The 17928-nt window shown below is 47.7% G+C and overlaps 1 protein-coding gene across 1 annotated transcript in view; it reads right to left on the bottom strand.

Moving 5' to 3' along the window:
* The window catches only part of LOC119965281 (pumilio homolog 1-like), a 195433-nt gene that overhangs the window by 40805 nt on the left and 136700 nt on the right, over positions 1–17928 (bottom strand). Inside the window, 3 exon segments of the mRNA XM_038795805.1 lie at positions 396–515; positions 2503–2596; positions 5215–5488. Coding sequence (XP_038651733.1) covers positions 396–515; positions 2503–2596; positions 5215–5488 — 488 coding nt within the window.

The following is a 17928-nucleotide window of genomic DNA, read 5'->3' as shown; positions in this document are numbered from 1 at the left end:
CATTTCCCAAGGCAGCCTGTTCCATGGATTTATTACTTGGCTCGCTGATACGTTTCTCCAGCATAGTTTTGAATTAATCCCCCTCTCATGCTTAAGTGCTGGTTGAGATATCCAAGAGCACCATCATTTCCTTGCAGTTACCAATGGACCCAGTCCCACTAGGTTACATAAAATTACTACACCAAACACCGAGATAAAATTGAATCCAAAATGAGAAAAGGCCTTTCAGCTCATCCAGCTTCTCCATCCAGAACAATTTTATCACTGTATTGCCTCTTCACCCCCTATTTCAAGGATCACCAAGTTCCTGTCTTTACTTTCTCCTGGGGTAGCCTGGGAAGGAAAGAAATCATCAAGCAGTGTTAAGTGTCTTCATATAAATCATTGCATTTTACCTGCTAGAGTTGCAGCTGCAGCAAGACCTGCAGTGTAGGGGTCTGTCCCTGGAGGAGCAGCACTAATGATGTATGGATTAGGAACAAAGGTTGCTGGAGCAAGGCCTGCTGAAAACATACCTGTGCAACATATAAAAAAACCTACATAAAGTATTTGGATTGATATCTCCATTTAAAAAAAAAATGATAGTGGTCCAGTTACAATTGCCACTGTTCAAGCAAACACAAAATGAAATGTACATTAGCAGTGCTGCAAATTAACTAAAATTACAAATCAATAGCATGCAAGTAAATTAGATATCATTACTTTTTTTTTACACCAAGAACATTTCTGCAATTATGGTACTCTAAAACTTACTATTTGTTGCAAGGGAAAATCAGATTACACTCTCAATAGGAAGTTGATCAGAACCAGCACTAACAATCGATCGTTACTTGAAAACTCAGGGTCAACTACTTTGCAGATACACACAACATAACAAAAAGGCTTTGTATATACATGTGTACACATATATGTAACGGCACACACGACACACAACCAGTGGAATCATATTGCCTGCATGATTTCAAGCAACTAAGAAATGTAACCATAAATCAGTTACAACTGAAATAAAAATGGATAATGAGCTTCCTGCTGCTTCAGTTGATAAACCAGACTAAAGAGCCACCCTGTGCAGCTAGCTTGCAAACACAGATAAATGCTTTCGCTAACTACCCCACCCAATCCTTAGCCAGTTGTGTATGGCTCAGATTATTAGATTACATAAAATGTCATTACTGAATGGTTTCTGACTGAGGGCGAAGAGTGCCATCGCACATGCAATGTTTCCATTTATGACAAAAAAAAGGACCGTACAATCATATCAATGCAATGGTCAAGTGACACCATGCGGGTAAATTTTTGCATAAACAGTCTCTAAATCGAATATCAAGTATTTTATTCTTCCTGATAAGCAAAGAGCCACTTCACATGTAAAACATCAGTGAAGAAATCTCAGTATTCACGTGTTAGCCCCGAATTTTTCAGTTATTAAGCAGTATAAAAATTGAATATTTAATCTCACAGCCAATCATGGCAGTGTTATTGGTGCCTTTTGACTGCTCAGCAGCGCTGTACTGTGATAAAATGGTAATTTCAGGGACTTTAACACATGTAATAAAGGAAGGCGTCACAACTTAACTGCAGAATTTTACGCAGGGGAAAACCTTAATTTCAAAACTGCAGCGGCACATTATGTCTCAGAAACCATTGACCCCTTCCAGCCAGTTTCCAAACTATAATTAAACATAATTTAATTCTAATATTCACTTTGTTCAAGCATGATTAGAACAGCAAAGACTCTCGAATATCAATGAAAAGCTCACGTTACAAGTTAATTTTGAAATCCTTAACAAAATACTTATCCAGCCAAGCAAATACATTTAATTTAAATGACTATCTTGAGCCTCTATGCCTACGCTTAACACTACACCGTAACATAGTGACACATCTCTATGGATACCCAATGGTTTCAGAAATAAATAAAATACATAAACAGAACCATTAAGCCTAGATCGGAATTATTTTGGGTTCTTATCCAAGTAACACAGATGTCATTCTAGCCATTAGTAAGTACTTCTGCCAGAATTTGTCACCTCCCCTCCACCCACTACATAGACAGCCATCAAATTACATACAATTACTACCGAGGTTAATTTCTCCTGTACATCTTGGATTTCATGTTTATCTGTGTCAAACCTTCAGCTCATCTGCTCCAGTTAGCAAAGCCAAATACTGCGGACTGCACGAATATCTGAATGATCAGGGTGACATGGTAGCACAGTTAGCACTACTGCCTCACGACGTCAGGGACCTGCATTTGTTCCCAGCCTCGGGTTACTGTGTGTAGAGTTTGCACATTCCCCCAATGTCTGCATGGGTTTCACACCCACAACCCAAACATGTGCCAGGTAGGTGGATTAGCCATGCTAAATTGCCCCTTAATTGGAAAAATTAAAAAGAAAAAAATACCTGAATGACCAAATAATCTCTCATCAGGTACTTAGGTGGGTACATAACCGGTACACAAACTGGTTTGATAATACAATGCTCTTGGAAATGACTTACCTATGTGTGGCTGTTGGGCAGCTGCAAGTGCATACTGCTGTTGTTGCGCAGCTGTCAGCTGCTGAACTGTCAATGCATTCTGCCTCTGGAATAGCTAAACAAAAAGAGAAGTTTTAAAACACATGGAATACTGGTCCATTTATTGCATTAACTAGTTCAGCTGTCGCTTCCTCAATTCCATATGCCATTTCTTATTTCAAGACTATTACTTCTCAATGCAAATTTCTGAGGGAAATTCAGCCATATTCATTCAGCAGGGACTTTCAAGGCTACCTGACCCTTCAAAATGAAGGAAAGGCAAAAGGCAAGCCAAGCTTTTTTTTCCCCCACAAAGCACTCTTGGGACAGTTACAATGTCACACATATAAACATTATTCCCTATATTGAGAACAAGGATAGATAGAGCAGTAACACAATACATGGGAAGAATAACCCCGTTTCCTAGTGGCAATTGACACATTGGTTGGAAAGTCAATGTACATTTGAATTGCTCAATGGATTCGCCATGGGGGTACCCAATGTGGTGATCAGGAGGGGCACTCAGCACCACATCAAGTGGGGAAGGAAATTAAAATCCTAAAGTGTATGGCAGTAATTTTCTTTTCTAACACTGTTGCACTCTGCTAGGTACTTGGTCCTCTCAGCCCAGAGAGGAATGAAGCACACCCGCAATAGAGGCACCTCTGCTGGAAATGCAGACAGGTCAGGCTCGGCAAAAAAAACAACCCTTTAATTTTGAGTTTAAAGGGTGGCATGTGGCGCAGTGATTAGCACTGGGACTACGGCGCTGAGGTCCCGGGTTCGAATCCCAGCCCTGGGTCACTGTCCGTGTGGAGTTTGCACATTCTCCCCGTGTTTGCATGGGTTTCACCCCCAGAACCCAAAGGTGTGCAGGTTAGGTGGATTGGCCATGCTAAATTGCCCCTTAATTGGAAGAACAACAATTGGGCACTCTAAAAAAAATTTAAATTGAGTTTAATGAAAAAAGGCTACGCCCAAATATATCATTTTAGATGGTGATTCACTTTCAATGATTTGTTGCCATGTAGTTCTGGAATTCCAGCGCTTGCTGTTTTTTTATTATTTCTCAAAAAAGCCCACTACTTAATGGAGCTTAAAGAAATATGTCTTATATAAATTAAACCCTCAACAGTTTGCAGAGGATTTTTTTTTTCTATCTATGTAGAATACATTTGTCAGATTCCAATAGAACCTACATTCCTCTGTACTTAACTTGGATCTGCCCTGATTACTTACTGGTAGGTCTACAATTTCCAACGTCTAAAAGCAATGCTATTGTTTTAGTTATACTTAATTGATTTAGTCAAGTCACTGAAATAATCACCATTTTAATAAGCTGTGTTGTACTTTAAAAAATTTTTTAGAGTACACAATTAACTTTTTCCAATTAAGGGGCAATTTAGCGTGGCCAATCCACCTACCCTGCACATCTCTGGGTTGTGGGGACGAAACCCACGCAAACACGGGGAGAATGTGCAAACTCCACAGTGACCCAGAGCCGGGATCGAACCTGGGACCTCGGCGCCGTGAGGCAGCAATGCTAACCACTGCGCCACCATGCTACCCGCTGTGTTGTATTTTCAATTGCTAAAGACACATGCATTTTTAAAAAGGGTGCGAGGAATAGGCCAATTATCGGCCCAGCTGCCTGATTTTGGTGGTGGGAAAATTTTTGGTATCAACTCTTAAAGACAGGTTAAATAGTCAATTAGAAAGACAAGTATTGCGGCAGCATGGTGGAGACTTAAGTTTGTACCAGCAGTTAATATCAACACCTCTGTCATCATGGCATCCAACTAATAAAAAATGAATTGATGAGTGCTTTAATTCTGACCTAAACTTGGATTGGATTTGCTTATTGTCACGTGTACCGAGGTACAGTGAAAAGTATTTTTGTGAGCAGCTCAACAGATCATTAAGTACATGGGAAGAAAAGGGAATAAAAGAAAATACATAATAGGGCACCACAAGGTATACAATGTAACTACATAAGCACCTGCATCGGATGAAGCATACAGGGTGCAGTGTTAATGAGGTCAGTCCATAAGAGGGTCATTTAGGAGTCTGGTAACAGCGGGGAAGAAGCTGTTTTTGAGTCTGTTCGTGTATGTTCTCAGACTTCTGTATCTCCTGCCCGATGGAAGAAGTTAGAAGAGTGAGTAAGCCGGGTGGGAGGGGTCTTTGATTATGCTGTCCGCTTTCCCCAGGCAGCGGGACGTGTAAACGGAGTCAATGGATGGGAGACAGGTTGTGTGATGGACTGGGCGGTGTTCACGACTCTCTGAAGTTTCTTGTGGTCCTGGGCTGAGCAGTTGCCATACTAGGTTGTGATGCAGCCAGATAGGATCCTTTCTATGGTGCATCTGTAAAAGTTGGTAAGGGTTAATGTGGACATGCCGAATTTCTTTAGTTTCCTGAGGAAGTATAGGCGCTGTTGTGCTTTCTTGTGGTAGCGTCGACATGGGTTGACCAGGACAGATTTTTGGAGATGTGAACCCTAGGAATTGGAAACTGCTAACCATATCCACCTCGGCCCCATTGATGCTGACAGTGGTGTGTACAGTACTTTGCTTCCTGAAGTCAATGACCAGCTCTTTAGTTTTGCTGGCATTGAGGGAGAGATTGTTGTTGCAATGCTCTCAGCATTCACACTCTCAAAACTCAAAGCAATGCATGTGTAGGCAAACTAACCTGTTGTTGCGAGCCATAGTCAAACAGGCTGACTGCAGCCGTTGCAGAATCCATTTGTACCTGGCTGCTGGAGTAATCAAACTGTAGAGAGTCCAGCCCGACAGGTTCCATAGAATCCAAGGGCACATTCTGTGACTCAACATTGTTGAAGTCTTCTGTAGGTTTTATATTGTTGCTATTGGTCAGCTGACCAAGGCCTTCTGAGCTGTTCTGGTTGGGCCCAAGAAGATCCACTACTTCATTTGGGGAGGTCTGGCAGCTCCCTGGCGTACGGCTACACAAAGAGAAGTTACACATCATTCTGAAATGCATCGCCATTAGTAACACTTAACCTATAAGACACATACATTTAACAGAACAGTGCAAATTTAAATCTGTCACGGAATATGCAATATTTGTGTTGATCTGGAAGATTGAGTGTTCCTAAAAACTTAAATACAAGATTTTGCAGAAATTGTTTTTTTAAGCACCAAGTGTTAAAGATAGTCTGGTTGACAGTCATCTTGCAGCATTAAATATTGAGATTTCTTAAAAAGGTAAATGCCACCCACAAGAATCAATAATCGAGTTTCCACTGTTGGCACAGAGTCTAAATTCCAAAGGATAAAACTTTGTTCAATGAGCAAAAGATACATGGGGCTCGATTCTCCCAGCCCCACGCCGGGCCAGAGAATCACTGCAACCGCGACATGCCGCCGGCGCGCGGCTCTCAGATGTGCGGCGAAACGGCTGCATTTTGCGCTGGTGTGTTTGGCGCGGTGCCGGTCGCTGTCTGCGGCCGGGCCGCCGATTCTCCGGCCCGAGCGGCAATGGCAGAGTCCCACCGCCACCGTTCGCTCCTGGTCGCTGCCGGCGGGAACTCTGCGCGAAGCGTCGGGGGGCGGCAGCCTGTGGGGCGGCGCAAAGCGCTCCTTCGCCGATTGGCGGGCTGGCCTCTTCTCCCCACCCCCCGGGCCTACTTTGTTCCGCTTCCGGTCCCAGAACCCCCGCGCCATGTTGTGTCGGGGCCAGAGCGTTCCGCGAGTCTACCGCGCATGCGTCGGTTGCCGCTTTGCCACTGCGCATGTGCGGATTGGTGCTTCCCCCAGTCCGCGCCAGGATGTAAGGCTGGAGCGTCATGAACCGCTCCAGCGCCATGCTGGCCCCCTGTGGGGGCCAGAATCGGTTGTCCCCGTTTCACACCATCATGAAACGCGACGGCGTGAACACTTCGTCCCCATTTCGGAGAATCGCGCCCACGGTTTCAGATAAAATATGCTCTGACACAATCATTGAGCTATTTAATACGAATCAGAAAATTTCACATGTGTTGCTGACAAAGGAGAAAGCAGACCACAGAATGTTCCTTAAATACAACACTATGTAAACCATTTTAAACAAGGATCACATGCTTGAAATTACATGAAAAGTAAGCGTTCCCTGGTTTGGACGTGGAGTGCAAAAGGGGAAATAGCTAATTTTCTGTTTCTTAAGAAACTGGAATGAGGTCTGAGATTAAATCAGGTATAAAAGAAATACAAATATGTTAATCACTCGAAGTAGCAACATAAAACTAAGGCCATACAAGGGTACAAACAAAATACTTGAGATTCATTTCTAGAGGAATAGAATAGAAAAGCAGGGACAAGTGGTGTGGTGGAACTCAACTCCTGTAAAATATATATATATATAAATAACTTGAATAAAGGGACTGAAGCTATGATTGCTAAACTTGGTGACAACGCATAGGTAGGCTGCAAATTAAATTGCAAAGGGGACTTAAGGAGGCAACAAAGGGCGGACTTCCGGTGGCGTTCACGAGCGGAGCGGCCGCAGTAAGAACCTCCTGCCGGTCTGCGATTTTGCGGTCTTTTTCGGGGGGGTTCCCTGCTGATTTTTTTTTTTTTAAATTAACTTCTCCGGGGTCGACCCTGCCTCCCTCACCCTGTTAAAGCGTCAAAGCTCCGTTTCACAGAGCCGGAGGGCTGGGAGGGCGGGAGAGGAAAGACTGGTCCAGGGTGGGTTCGGCGGAGCGGCTGCACGTGGAGGAGCGGGGATCGCGACTTTGCTCCCTAAGAAACAATCTGAAAGCCGAAGGGCTCAAAGAGCACGGAGAGAAATTTTGTATTTTCTCTCTCTCCTGAAAACTTGAAATGAGCAGCGGAGGCGGAGCTAAACGGAGGCCGAGGCTACAGGCCCGAAGCCAGGGCGTGATGTATGTGAGATGTCCCACATCGGATGGCTCCCGCCTAGAATGTGGTAAGAAAGCTGAAGCCCGGTCCCAGTGGCATTCTGGAGGAATACAAAAAAGAGAAAGAAGTTTTAAAGAAATTTGAGATTGAAGAAGGAAGGAAGGGTGAAAAAAAGGGAAAAATAATAAGCCGTTAAAGGATGCAAAAAGCAGCGTCGAGGAAGGGAGGCCGGGCAAGTGGTGTGCCACACGGGTTAGTGCTGGGGCCTCTTTGCAATTTATATAAATAACTTGGATAAAGGGACTGAAGCTATGATTGCTAAATTTGGTGACGAAGCTATGATTGCTAAATTCGCAGGCTCGCTGTTGAATGAGAGGATGAGAGTAGCTGTTGCAAAGACAGAGGCCGAGGTGAGAGAGCAGGGCGAGAAGATGAAGGAAGTGGAGGAGGACGTGTCGCAGCACAGCGACCAGTTCAACTCGATGGCGGACGAGCTGCGGAGGGTGGTGGTCAACAGAGAGCTCCGAGCAAAGCACGAGGACTTGCAGAACCGCTCGAGGCAGCACAATCTGAGAATTGTGGTCTTGCCCGAAGGGACAGAGGTTCCAAGGCCAACAGAGTACTTCGCTAAGAAGTTGGCAGAGCTGATGGGGGAGGGTGAAAACCCCTCCCGGTACGAGATGGACCGAGCTCATCGGTCATTAAGGCCGAAGCCCAAAGTGAATGAGCCACCAAGAGCAGGAATTATCTGTTTCCATAAGTACTGCATAAAGGAGAAGGTGTTAAGCTGAGCGAAACAGGAGCGCAGTGGGATGGTGCTGGGGTTCGGATATACCAGGACTTGATGTGGAGTTGGCAAAAAGACGAGCGGCATTCGTGTGAGTGAAGGCGGCACTGCACAAAAAGGGGCCTCGATTTGGTACGGTATACCTGGCGAAGCTGACGTACGATGCCAAAGACATTTATTTCGAGACAGCGGAGGCAGCTGAAGCGTTCGTGAGGTCAGAAGGCTTGGGACAGATGGGAGGAACGGAGCTGGAAGAGAGACTGTGGACTGTGATTGGGGAGCTGGAAAATGTATAAATGCTATAACGTTCCTTTTACTGATGTGTATTGTAATTTACTTCTTTTCACATTGTTACAGAGTTCAAGTTATTGGTTGGGTTGATTGGCATTTTGTGTTGCGACGGTTATATCTTAGTTTAGTGAATTGTATGGGTTGGATTGTTGTTTTTGTTTTTTCTATCTCTGGGACTGGGTGGGAGGGGACGGTATATCTTGGCAGGGGGAGCCACCCACGCTAGCTAACCGAAGTCGGCTAGTGAACGGAGGTGAGGTGAGAACAGGACTGTGGACATTGAAGCCTCGTTGGCAGGTTTCGATGGGCCAACGAGGTTTTGGGGGGGGCGGGGGGGGGATTGATGCTGGGAGATGCTTTTTCGATAAAATGTGTGTATGTGTGTGTGGGGGGGGGGGGGGGGGGGGGGGGGGCAGGCAAGGCATTGGCTGGGCTAATGGTGGAAATGGGAGGGGTGGACCCTTGGAGGTTCCTGCACCAGAGGGAACGGGAGTACTCGTTTTTCTCAGCAGTCCATTAGGTATACTAGCGGATCGACTTTTTCGTGGTGGGGAAGGCTTTGCTGGCTGGGGTTAAGGTGTCGGAATACTCGGCAATTGCAGTGTCAGATCATGCTCCGCATTGGGTGGATATGGTGCTGGAGAAGGGGGTAGTGCAGGGTGGAAATTAGATGTGGGACTTTTGGGGGACCAAGTGTTCTGTGACAAAATTGAAACGGTAATTAAGGAATATGTAGGTTTCAACTGTACGGGTGAGGTGTCAAAGGCAGTTGACTGGGAGGCTCTAAAGGCGATGGTGAGGTGGGAGGTGATTTTGTTTAAGGCCAGGGTGAACAAAGAGGAGAGGTTGGAGCGGCAGAGGATAATAGATGAGATGTTGGAGGTAGATAGGAGTTGTGCAGAAGATGGGGATCCAGCAAAGCTGGAAGAGGAAGGAACTACAGGTGAGCTTTGACCAGCTATCTACCAGGAACGCGGTGCGCCAACTGAGACGAGCAAGGGGTGCAGTTTATGAACGTGTTAGCAGGTCAGCTCCGGAGGGAAGCAGCGGCAAGAGAAATTGTGCAGGTGAGGGATAGGGCAGGGAAGTTGGTGGTGGCTCCGGATCTGATTAACAAGGTTTTTGAGGACTTTTATGAGGTTGAACAGGTCAGAGCTACCTGGGGGAGACCGGGAGATGCACGAATTGCTAGATGGGTTGGAGTACCTGGGGTTAGGGGAGGGGCACAGGGCTACATTAGAAGGAGCGATAGTGGAGCAGGAGATAAAGGATGCGATTGGGAAGATGCAGTCGGGGAAGGTGGCAGGGCCGGATTGGTTTCCGGTGGAATATTATAAAAAATTCAAGGATAAACTGGTACTCGTGATGGTGGTGATGTTTGAAGAGGGGATCGGGATGGGGGTGTTGCCACAAACTTTGGGGCAGACATCGATTTCCCAGTTGCTAAAAGAAGATAAAGATCTGACTGAATGTGGGTCGCATAAGCCCATATCACTTCTGACTGTGGACGCAAAAGTATTGATGAAGGTACTGGTGGGTAGGCTGGAGGAGTGCCTCCCGAAGGTGATAGGTGAAGATCAGACGGGGTTCGTGAGAGGGAGGCAGCTCTTTTCAAACATTAGAAGGGTATTGAACGAGGTTATGGCACCGGCAGAGGGGAAGGAAACAGAGGTGGTTGTGGCATTGGACGCTGAGAAGGCGTTTGACCGGGAATATACTGGAGATACTTGATGGCAGTTCTGGAGCGGTTTGGGATTGGACCAAGATTTGTGAACTGTGTAAAGCTACTATATAAAGAGCCGAGGGCAAGTGTCCGCACAAACAACATCAGCTTGAGATACTTTTCTCTCCACCGTGGGACTCGGCAGGGATGTCCTATGTTTCCCCCCCTGCTGTTTGCACTCGCGATTGAGCCGTTGGCCATCGCATTAAGAAGTTCGGGAGTATGGAAAGGAATAGTGCGGGGGTGGGCGGGAAATAGAGCATAGGGTGTCCTTATATGCCGATGACTTGCTGTTATACGTGTCGGTACAGAGTGTGCCGATAGGGAGAATATTGGAGCTGCTTTGAGTGTTTGGGTCTTTCTCGGGGTACAAACTAAATCTAGACAAGAGGAGTATTTTGTGGTGTCTCGGCCGGGGGGGGAGGGGAGAAGAGAGAGAGAGAGAGAGAGAGAGAGAGAGAGAGAGAGAGAGAGAGAGAGAGACACGACATTCCATTGGGCAGGGTCTCACTTTAGGTGCTGGGGGGGGGGGGGGGGGGTGGTGAGCTCCGCAGGTACAACATTTCTAGTTTGGTGGGGAGAGTGAAAGCTGATCTGGCACGGGGGAGATGGTCTCCCTCTGTCACTGGCAGGTTGGGTGCAGGCGGTTAAAATGACCGTGTTGCCGCGATTTCTGTTTATTTTTCAATGCCAGCCAATTTTCCTGCCAAATGCTTTTTTCAGAGAGACTGAGGGAAGGGTTAAGTCGTTCATATGGGGAGGGAAGGTGGCCAGAATTAGAAATGTTCTACTACAGAGAGGAAGGCAGGCAGGGGGTTTGGGTCTTCCGAACCTGATATATTACTACTCGGCGGCGAATGTGGAGAAGGTGCGGAACTGGGTCAGAGGGGTTGATTCCCAGTGGGTCAGAATGGAGGAGAGTTTGTGCAGGGGGCCAGGATTGAAAGCACTAGCAATTGCGCCGCTCCCGATAGCGCTGGGGAAATACTCAGGGAGTCCGGTAATAATAGCTTCATTGAGAATTTGGAGGCAGTTTCGGCAACACTTCGGCTTGGGGGCAGAGTCAAGGGAAATGCCAACTCGGGGGAACCACAGATTTGAGCCAGGGAGATGGGATGGAAATTTTCGGAAATGGGAGAAGGGGATTAAGACACTAAAATATTTGTTTCTTAGTGGTCAGTTTGCAGGAGCTGGAAGCAAAGTATGGACTGGAGCAGGGAGAAATGTTTAGATACATGCAGGTTCGAGATTTTGCCAGAAAGGAGACACCGGGCTTCCCAGTGGAGCCGGCCTCCACATTGCTGGAGGAGGTGTTGACGACAGGGGGACTGGAGAAGGGGGTAGTATCGGTGGTTTACGGGCTATTTTGAAAGAGGAGAAGGCACCACTGGAAGGGATCAAAGCAAAGTGGGAGGAAGAGCTGGGAGAGGATATGGAGGGGTGGTTCTGGCTGTGAGGACGCCCCGGAGAGTGAATGACTCCAACGCATGCGCGAGTTTGGGGCTGATACAGCTGAAGGTGGTATACAGAGCACACCTCACGGGGAGGGGGGCTGCTAATCACGTTCATATGTTTTGGTCCTGTCGAAAGCTGGAGGATTACTGGGAGGAGGTTTTTAAGGGGAATTTTTATAGCGGTGAGACTTGAGACTGGACCCGGGCCCCTGGGAGGCCATATTCGGGGTGTTGGACCAGCCAGGGTTGGAAACGGGTGCGGGGGCAGATGTTGTAGCCTTCACCTCGTTGATCGCCCAAAGGCGGATCCTGGTGGGTTGGAGAGCAACCTCTCCACCCTGTGCCCTGGCGTGGCAGGGGGACCTGTTGGAATTCTTGACTCTTGAGACGGTTAAGTTTGAACCGAGGGGAAGGATGGAGGGGTTCTACAATTCATGGGCATTATTCATTATGCACTTTCAAGAACTGGATAACATTAAATATTAGTTGGGGAGGGTGGGTGGGAGGGGGCGGTGTGTGTTAATGGTGACTATGGGCGATTCCTGATTCCTTTTGGTCATTTGTTTGTGTGAACATGCGGGCTAATGTTTGGGGGTTGGTGGGAGGATGGGGTCGTTGTTATTGATATGGGGATTGACATATTTGTTACTGATTATTTTTTATTGTTGGTGGGTGTAAATTTGGGAGAAAATTTGAAAAAGGAGAATTAAAAAATATATATATTTTTTTAAAAAGGAGGCAATAAAGGTGGGCATAGATCTGGCAAATGGAGTACAATGTGGGCAAATGTGGAATAGTCCACTTTAGCAATAAGAATAAAAACGATTATCTAAATGTGAGAGATTGCAGAGCTGTGAGGTGCAGAGGAATCTGGGTGCCCATGTGCATGAATCACAAAAGGCAAGTATACAGATAAAGCAAGTAATCAGAAAAGCTAATAGAATGTTATCATTTATCATGAGGGAAATTGATTACTAAAGTAGTGAGGTTATAGATGCGAACCAATTGCCTCGCTGCGCCTTAAAGTCAGCTCGCCACATGAGGTTATAGATGCGAACCAATTGCCTCGCTGCGCCTTAAAGTCAGCTCGCCACAGGGCAGCGTGGCCGATAAAAGCCAGGAGACCCGCATCCAGTGTGAACTCACAAGACGTTGCAATGTAAATCCAAACCTTTGGGTAAATCTGCAGTATAAAGTGAGACAGCTAGTCTCAAATATGCAGTTTCCCATCGCTCCCAGAGGTGCTGGGATCTATCCCCTTCGCCTTGGGTGAGCGCCGTTTGGAACTGATCTCCAGAAATGGGGAACAGGTGGAACGGCACTTCTGGGGGTCTCCCAGGGGAGCGGAGGCCCCTAGCTACATAATCTTTGGGCAGGGTGATGCCCTGGCACTGCTGGTGCCACCTGGGCATCTTGGCAGTGCCATCTTGGTGCCAGTCTGGCATTGTCAAGATACCCAGCTGGCATGGGCAGTGTCAGGATGCTAGGTTGGCAATGCCAAGTCTCACGTGCGCCATTGGGCCGGGGGCCCTCCCGTAGGGTTGGGGGAGGGGGTTTGCGGATCACTTCAGGGGCCTCTGAGATCAGGACACCATTTGAAAATGGCGTCCTGATCTTTCGCGACACTGGGGACTTCCAGCAAGCGAAGCGCCTCGGTTTACAAAACGGGGATATGTGCAGCCTGGCCACCCGCTCCCTGCTGAGGCCCCTTATACGACGCAAGTTGCATTGTATAGCCAAGTGTCTCTCGGCGCTGCGAGTGTCAGGAAACAAAAAGCTAAAAACACTCGCTGTGGAACTTTGTTCCCAATTAGTTGAATCGCGCCCTATGCTTCAGTGGTACAGGGCATTGGTGAGGCCCCATCTGGAGTATTGTGCATAGTATAGGTCTCCTTATTTAAGGTAAGATGTACTGCTGCCTCACTGTGTCAAGGACCCGAGTTCGATCCCGGCTCTGGGTCACTGTCCGTGTGGAGTTTGCACATTCTCCCCGTGCCTGCATGGGTCTCACCCCCACAACCCAAAGATGTGCAGGGTAGGTAAATTGGCCACACTAAATTGCCTTTTAATTGGAAAAAAAGAAATGGGTACTCGAATTTATTTAAAAAGAGGCAAGATGTAAATGCTTAGAAGTAGTTTGAGAGAAGGTTTACTCATACCTGGGATGGGCAGGATGTCTTAAGGAAAGGTTGGAGAGAGCGAGACAGGGATCCCCTGCAGTGTGGGTCATACAGGCCGCTCTCACTCCTGAATGTGGACGCCAAGTTGTTGGCAAAGATCTTAGCCACGAGGATAGAAGATTGTGTGCCGCAGGTTATCCACGAGGATCAAACGGGGTGTGAGAAGGGGAGGCAGCTGAACACTAATATACGGAAGCTCTTGAGCGTTATTATGATGCCGGCGGTGGAAGGGGAGGCGGAGATAGTAGCGCTAGATGCGGAGAAGGCCTTTGATAGGGTCGAGTGGGGGTACTTGTGGGAGGTGCTGGAAAGGTTCGGGTTTGGGGAGGGGTTTGTCAGTTGGGTGAGGCTGTTGTATGAGGCCCCGATGGCGAGTGTGGCCACGAATAAGAGGTCGGAGTATTTTCGACTATACCGAGGGACGAGGCAGGAGGTGTCCCCCCTACTTTTTGCGCTGGCAATTGAATCCCTGGCTATGGCACTGAGGGAGTCGGGGGATTGGAGGGGGCTGATCCGGGGTGGGGAGGAGCACCGAGTCGCTCTATGCGGATGACCTATTGTTGTATGTGGCGGACCTGGTGGGGGGGAATGCCGGTGGTGATGGGGATTCTCCGGGAATTTGGGGATTTCTCAGGGTATAAGCTTAACTTTGGGAAAAGCGAGCTGTTTGTGGTATACCCGGGGGACCGGGGGACCGGGGGGGGGGGGGGGGATTGGGAGGCTCCCACTGAAAAGGGCGGAGTGGAGCTTCAGGTACTTGGGGGTTCAGGTGGCCAGGAGCTGGGGGGCCTTGCATAAGCTAAACCTCACAAGGCTGGTGGAGCAAATGGAGGAGGTGTTTAAGAGGTGGGATATGCTGCCGCTGTCTTTGGCGGGTAGGGTGCAGTCAGTGAAGATGACAGTGCTCCCGAGGTTTCTGTTCCTGTTCCAGTGCCTCCCCATCCTTATCCCGAAGGCCTTTTTCAGGCGGGTTAACAGGAGCATTACGGGGTTTGTGTGGGCACACGGGACTCCAAGGGTGAGACGGGTGTTCTTGGAGCGGGGCAGGGATGGGGGGGCTGGCGTTGCCTAACCTCTGTGGGTATTATTGGGCTGCCAATGCAGCGATGATGCGTAAGTGGGTAATGGACGGGGAGGGGGCGGCATGGAAGAGGCTGGAGATGGCATCCTGTGTGGGTACGAGCTGGAAGCGCTTGCAACGGCGCTACTGCCGCTCCCTCCGACGAGGTATACCACGAGCCCGGTGGTGGCAGCTACCCTCAAGATTTGGGGGCAATGGAGGCGGCACGGGGGAGGTGGGGGCCTCGCTGGGGTCCCCGATACGGGGGAACCACCGGTTTGTTCCGGGGAGAATTGATGGCGGGTTCCTGAGTTGGCACAGGGCAGGTGTCAGGAGGCTGGGGGACTTGTTCATAGACGGGAAGTTTGCGAGCCTGGGTGAGCTGGAAGGGAAGTTCAGGCTCCCCCGGGGAACACCTTTAGGTACATGCAAGTAAGGGCGTTTGTCAAGCGGCAGGTGGCGGATTTCCCCCTGCTGCCGCCGCGTGGGGTCCAGGACAGGGTGCTCTCGGGGGTATGGGTTGGAGAGGGGAGGATCTCGGAAGTGTACCAGGTGATGCAGGAGGTAGACGAGGCCTCGGTGGAGGAGTTGAAAGATAAATGGGAGGAGGAGCTGGGTGAGGAGATTGAGATGGGGACGTGGGCGGATGCCCTAGAAAGGGTGAACTCCTCCTCTTCATGTGCGAGGCTTAGCCTCATACAGTTTAAGGTACTGCATAGGGCTCATATGACCGGGATAAGGATGAGGCGGTTTTTTGGGACCGAGGACAGGTGTATTAGGTGCTCAGGGAGCCCAGCAAACCATGTCCACATGTTCTGGGCATGCCCAGCGCTGGGGGAATTTTGGAAGGGTGTAGCAAGGACGGTATCGAGGGTGGTAGGATCCAGGGTCAATCCAGGCTGGGGACTCGCAATTTTTGGGGTTGCAGTGGAGCCGGGAGTGCAGGAGGCGAAAGAGGCCGGTGTTTCGGCCTTTGCGTCCCTAGTCTTCAGTGGAAGGATGCGAGGCCCCCAAGCGTGGAGGCCTGGGTCAACGATATGGCGGGGTTTATTAAATTGGAGAGGGTGAAATTTGCCCTAAGGGGGTCAAGTGAAGGGGTTTCTCAGGAGATGGCAACCATTCCTTGGGGGGTCTCTTTGTTTTGGGTTGAATATCTGCTTTTTTGCCAACGACGGGCGTTAATTTATTGTTTCTCTTTTGTATTTACGGCCGGGGGGGTTCTGTTTTTTTTTTGTTCTTAGAATTTTCTGTTACTTTTTTGTGAAAATATGAAAATTTGAATAAAAATTATTGTTTAAAAAAAGGAAAGGTTGGAGAGGTTAGGTTTGTATCTACTAGATTTTAGAAAAGTAAGGCGACTTGACTGGGTGGCACAGTGGTTAACACTGTTGCTTCACAGCTCCCTGGTCCCAGGTTCGATTTCCGGCTTGGGTCACTGTCTGTGCAGAGTCTGCATGTTCTCCCCGTGTCTGCTTGGGTTTGCTCCAGGTGCTCCGGTTTCCTCCCAGTTAAAGGATGTGCATGTTAGGTAGATTGGCCATGCTGAATTGCCCTTAGTGTCCAAAAAAAAAGGTTAGATGGGTTACGGGGATAGGGTGGAGGTATGGGCTTGGGTAGGGTGCTCTTTCCAAGTACCGGTGCAGACTCAATGGGCCAAATGGCCCCCTTCTGCACTATGAATTTTATGACCTTGACTGAAACTTTTAAGATCCAGAGGGTTATGACAGGGCGGATGTGGAGAGGATGTTTCCCCTTGTTGGAGAATCTAGAATGAGGAGTCACTGTTTTTTTTTTTACAAACCTCAGTAAACAAGAGCAGAAGACGCATGGAACAAAACCACATGCACCTTCACCTCCAAGCCATACACCATCTTGACTTGAAACTGCCATTGCTCCTTCACTGTCACTGGGTTAAAATTCTAGAATCACTGGCCTACCTAATGGGTCTGTGGGTATACCTACACATGGACTAAGACTCAGCTCAGCACCATCATTTCAAAAACAATTCCGAATGGGCAATAAATGCTGCCAACATCCCACGAGTGAATAAACACAGAAACAGCAGAGTAAGCTGTACAATGTTTCAAGACTGTTCTGTCATTCAATGAAATCAAGGCTGATTTCTATCCCAAACCCACCTTAGCCCCACATCCCGTTATACCTGTGGTTAGGAAAAATATATCAATCTGAGATTTAAAATTATGAAGTGTAGCATCTGCTGCTTTTTAATGAGACAAAGTTGAACACTTTCACAATGCTTTAAGTGAATAAATGTTTCCTGCACCTTTCTGAGAAAACACTGCAGTGTGTAGGTGTGCACGAGGGTTCAGAAGATCTGAACTGCTGGGCAGATATTACACCACTTGCATCTCTTTTCCTCCCCTAGCTTAAAAGGCCAATAATTCAAGAGTGAAATAAATCGTCCACGCTGGCTGATTAAATCCAACATTATGCTAAAGAGATACATAGCCGGATAAACGGTTTTGTTTCACAAGTGAACAAACACATGAATGGAAAATACTGCATTCATTCTATTTATGACACGTCCCAACTTCCTGTTACTCGTTAACAACTTCATGACTTGCACCAGTGAGATTTTGTCTTGTACAGCAATGTTCATCTGAATGGAGCTTTGAATAAATGAATAAAATCAGAATACTTAGCAACTGTCAGATAAGATGGCTATGTCCAAGATGCATCAATCTGGAAAATTATGGAATGAAGCTATGGAAGGGCAATGGCTTGTTACCACTTAGAAACATGATGTGGAGATGCCGGCGTTGGACTGGGTTGGGCACAGTACGAAGTCTTACAACACCAGGTTAAAGTCCAACAGGTTTGTTTTGAATCACTAGCTTTTGGAGCGCAGCTCCTTCCTCAAGGTCACCTGAGGAAGGAGCTGCACTACAAAAGCTAGTGATTTGAAACAAACTTATCAAACTTTAACCTGGTGCTGTAAGACTTTGTACATAGAAACATAGACAGGCGATTCAACCCAACCAGTCCATGTTAATGATTCAACCACCACCTGAGCAATAGTCCTAATAC

This window comes from Scyliorhinus canicula, chromosome 1 (genome assembly GCF_902713615.1).
Source record: "Scyliorhinus canicula chromosome 1, sScyCan1.1, whole genome shotgun sequence".
Lineage (NCBI taxonomy): Eukaryota > Metazoa > Chordata > Chondrichthyes > Carcharhiniformes > Scyliorhinidae > Scyliorhinus > Scyliorhinus canicula.
This window is presented reverse-complemented; position numbering and strand designations above follow the sequence as displayed.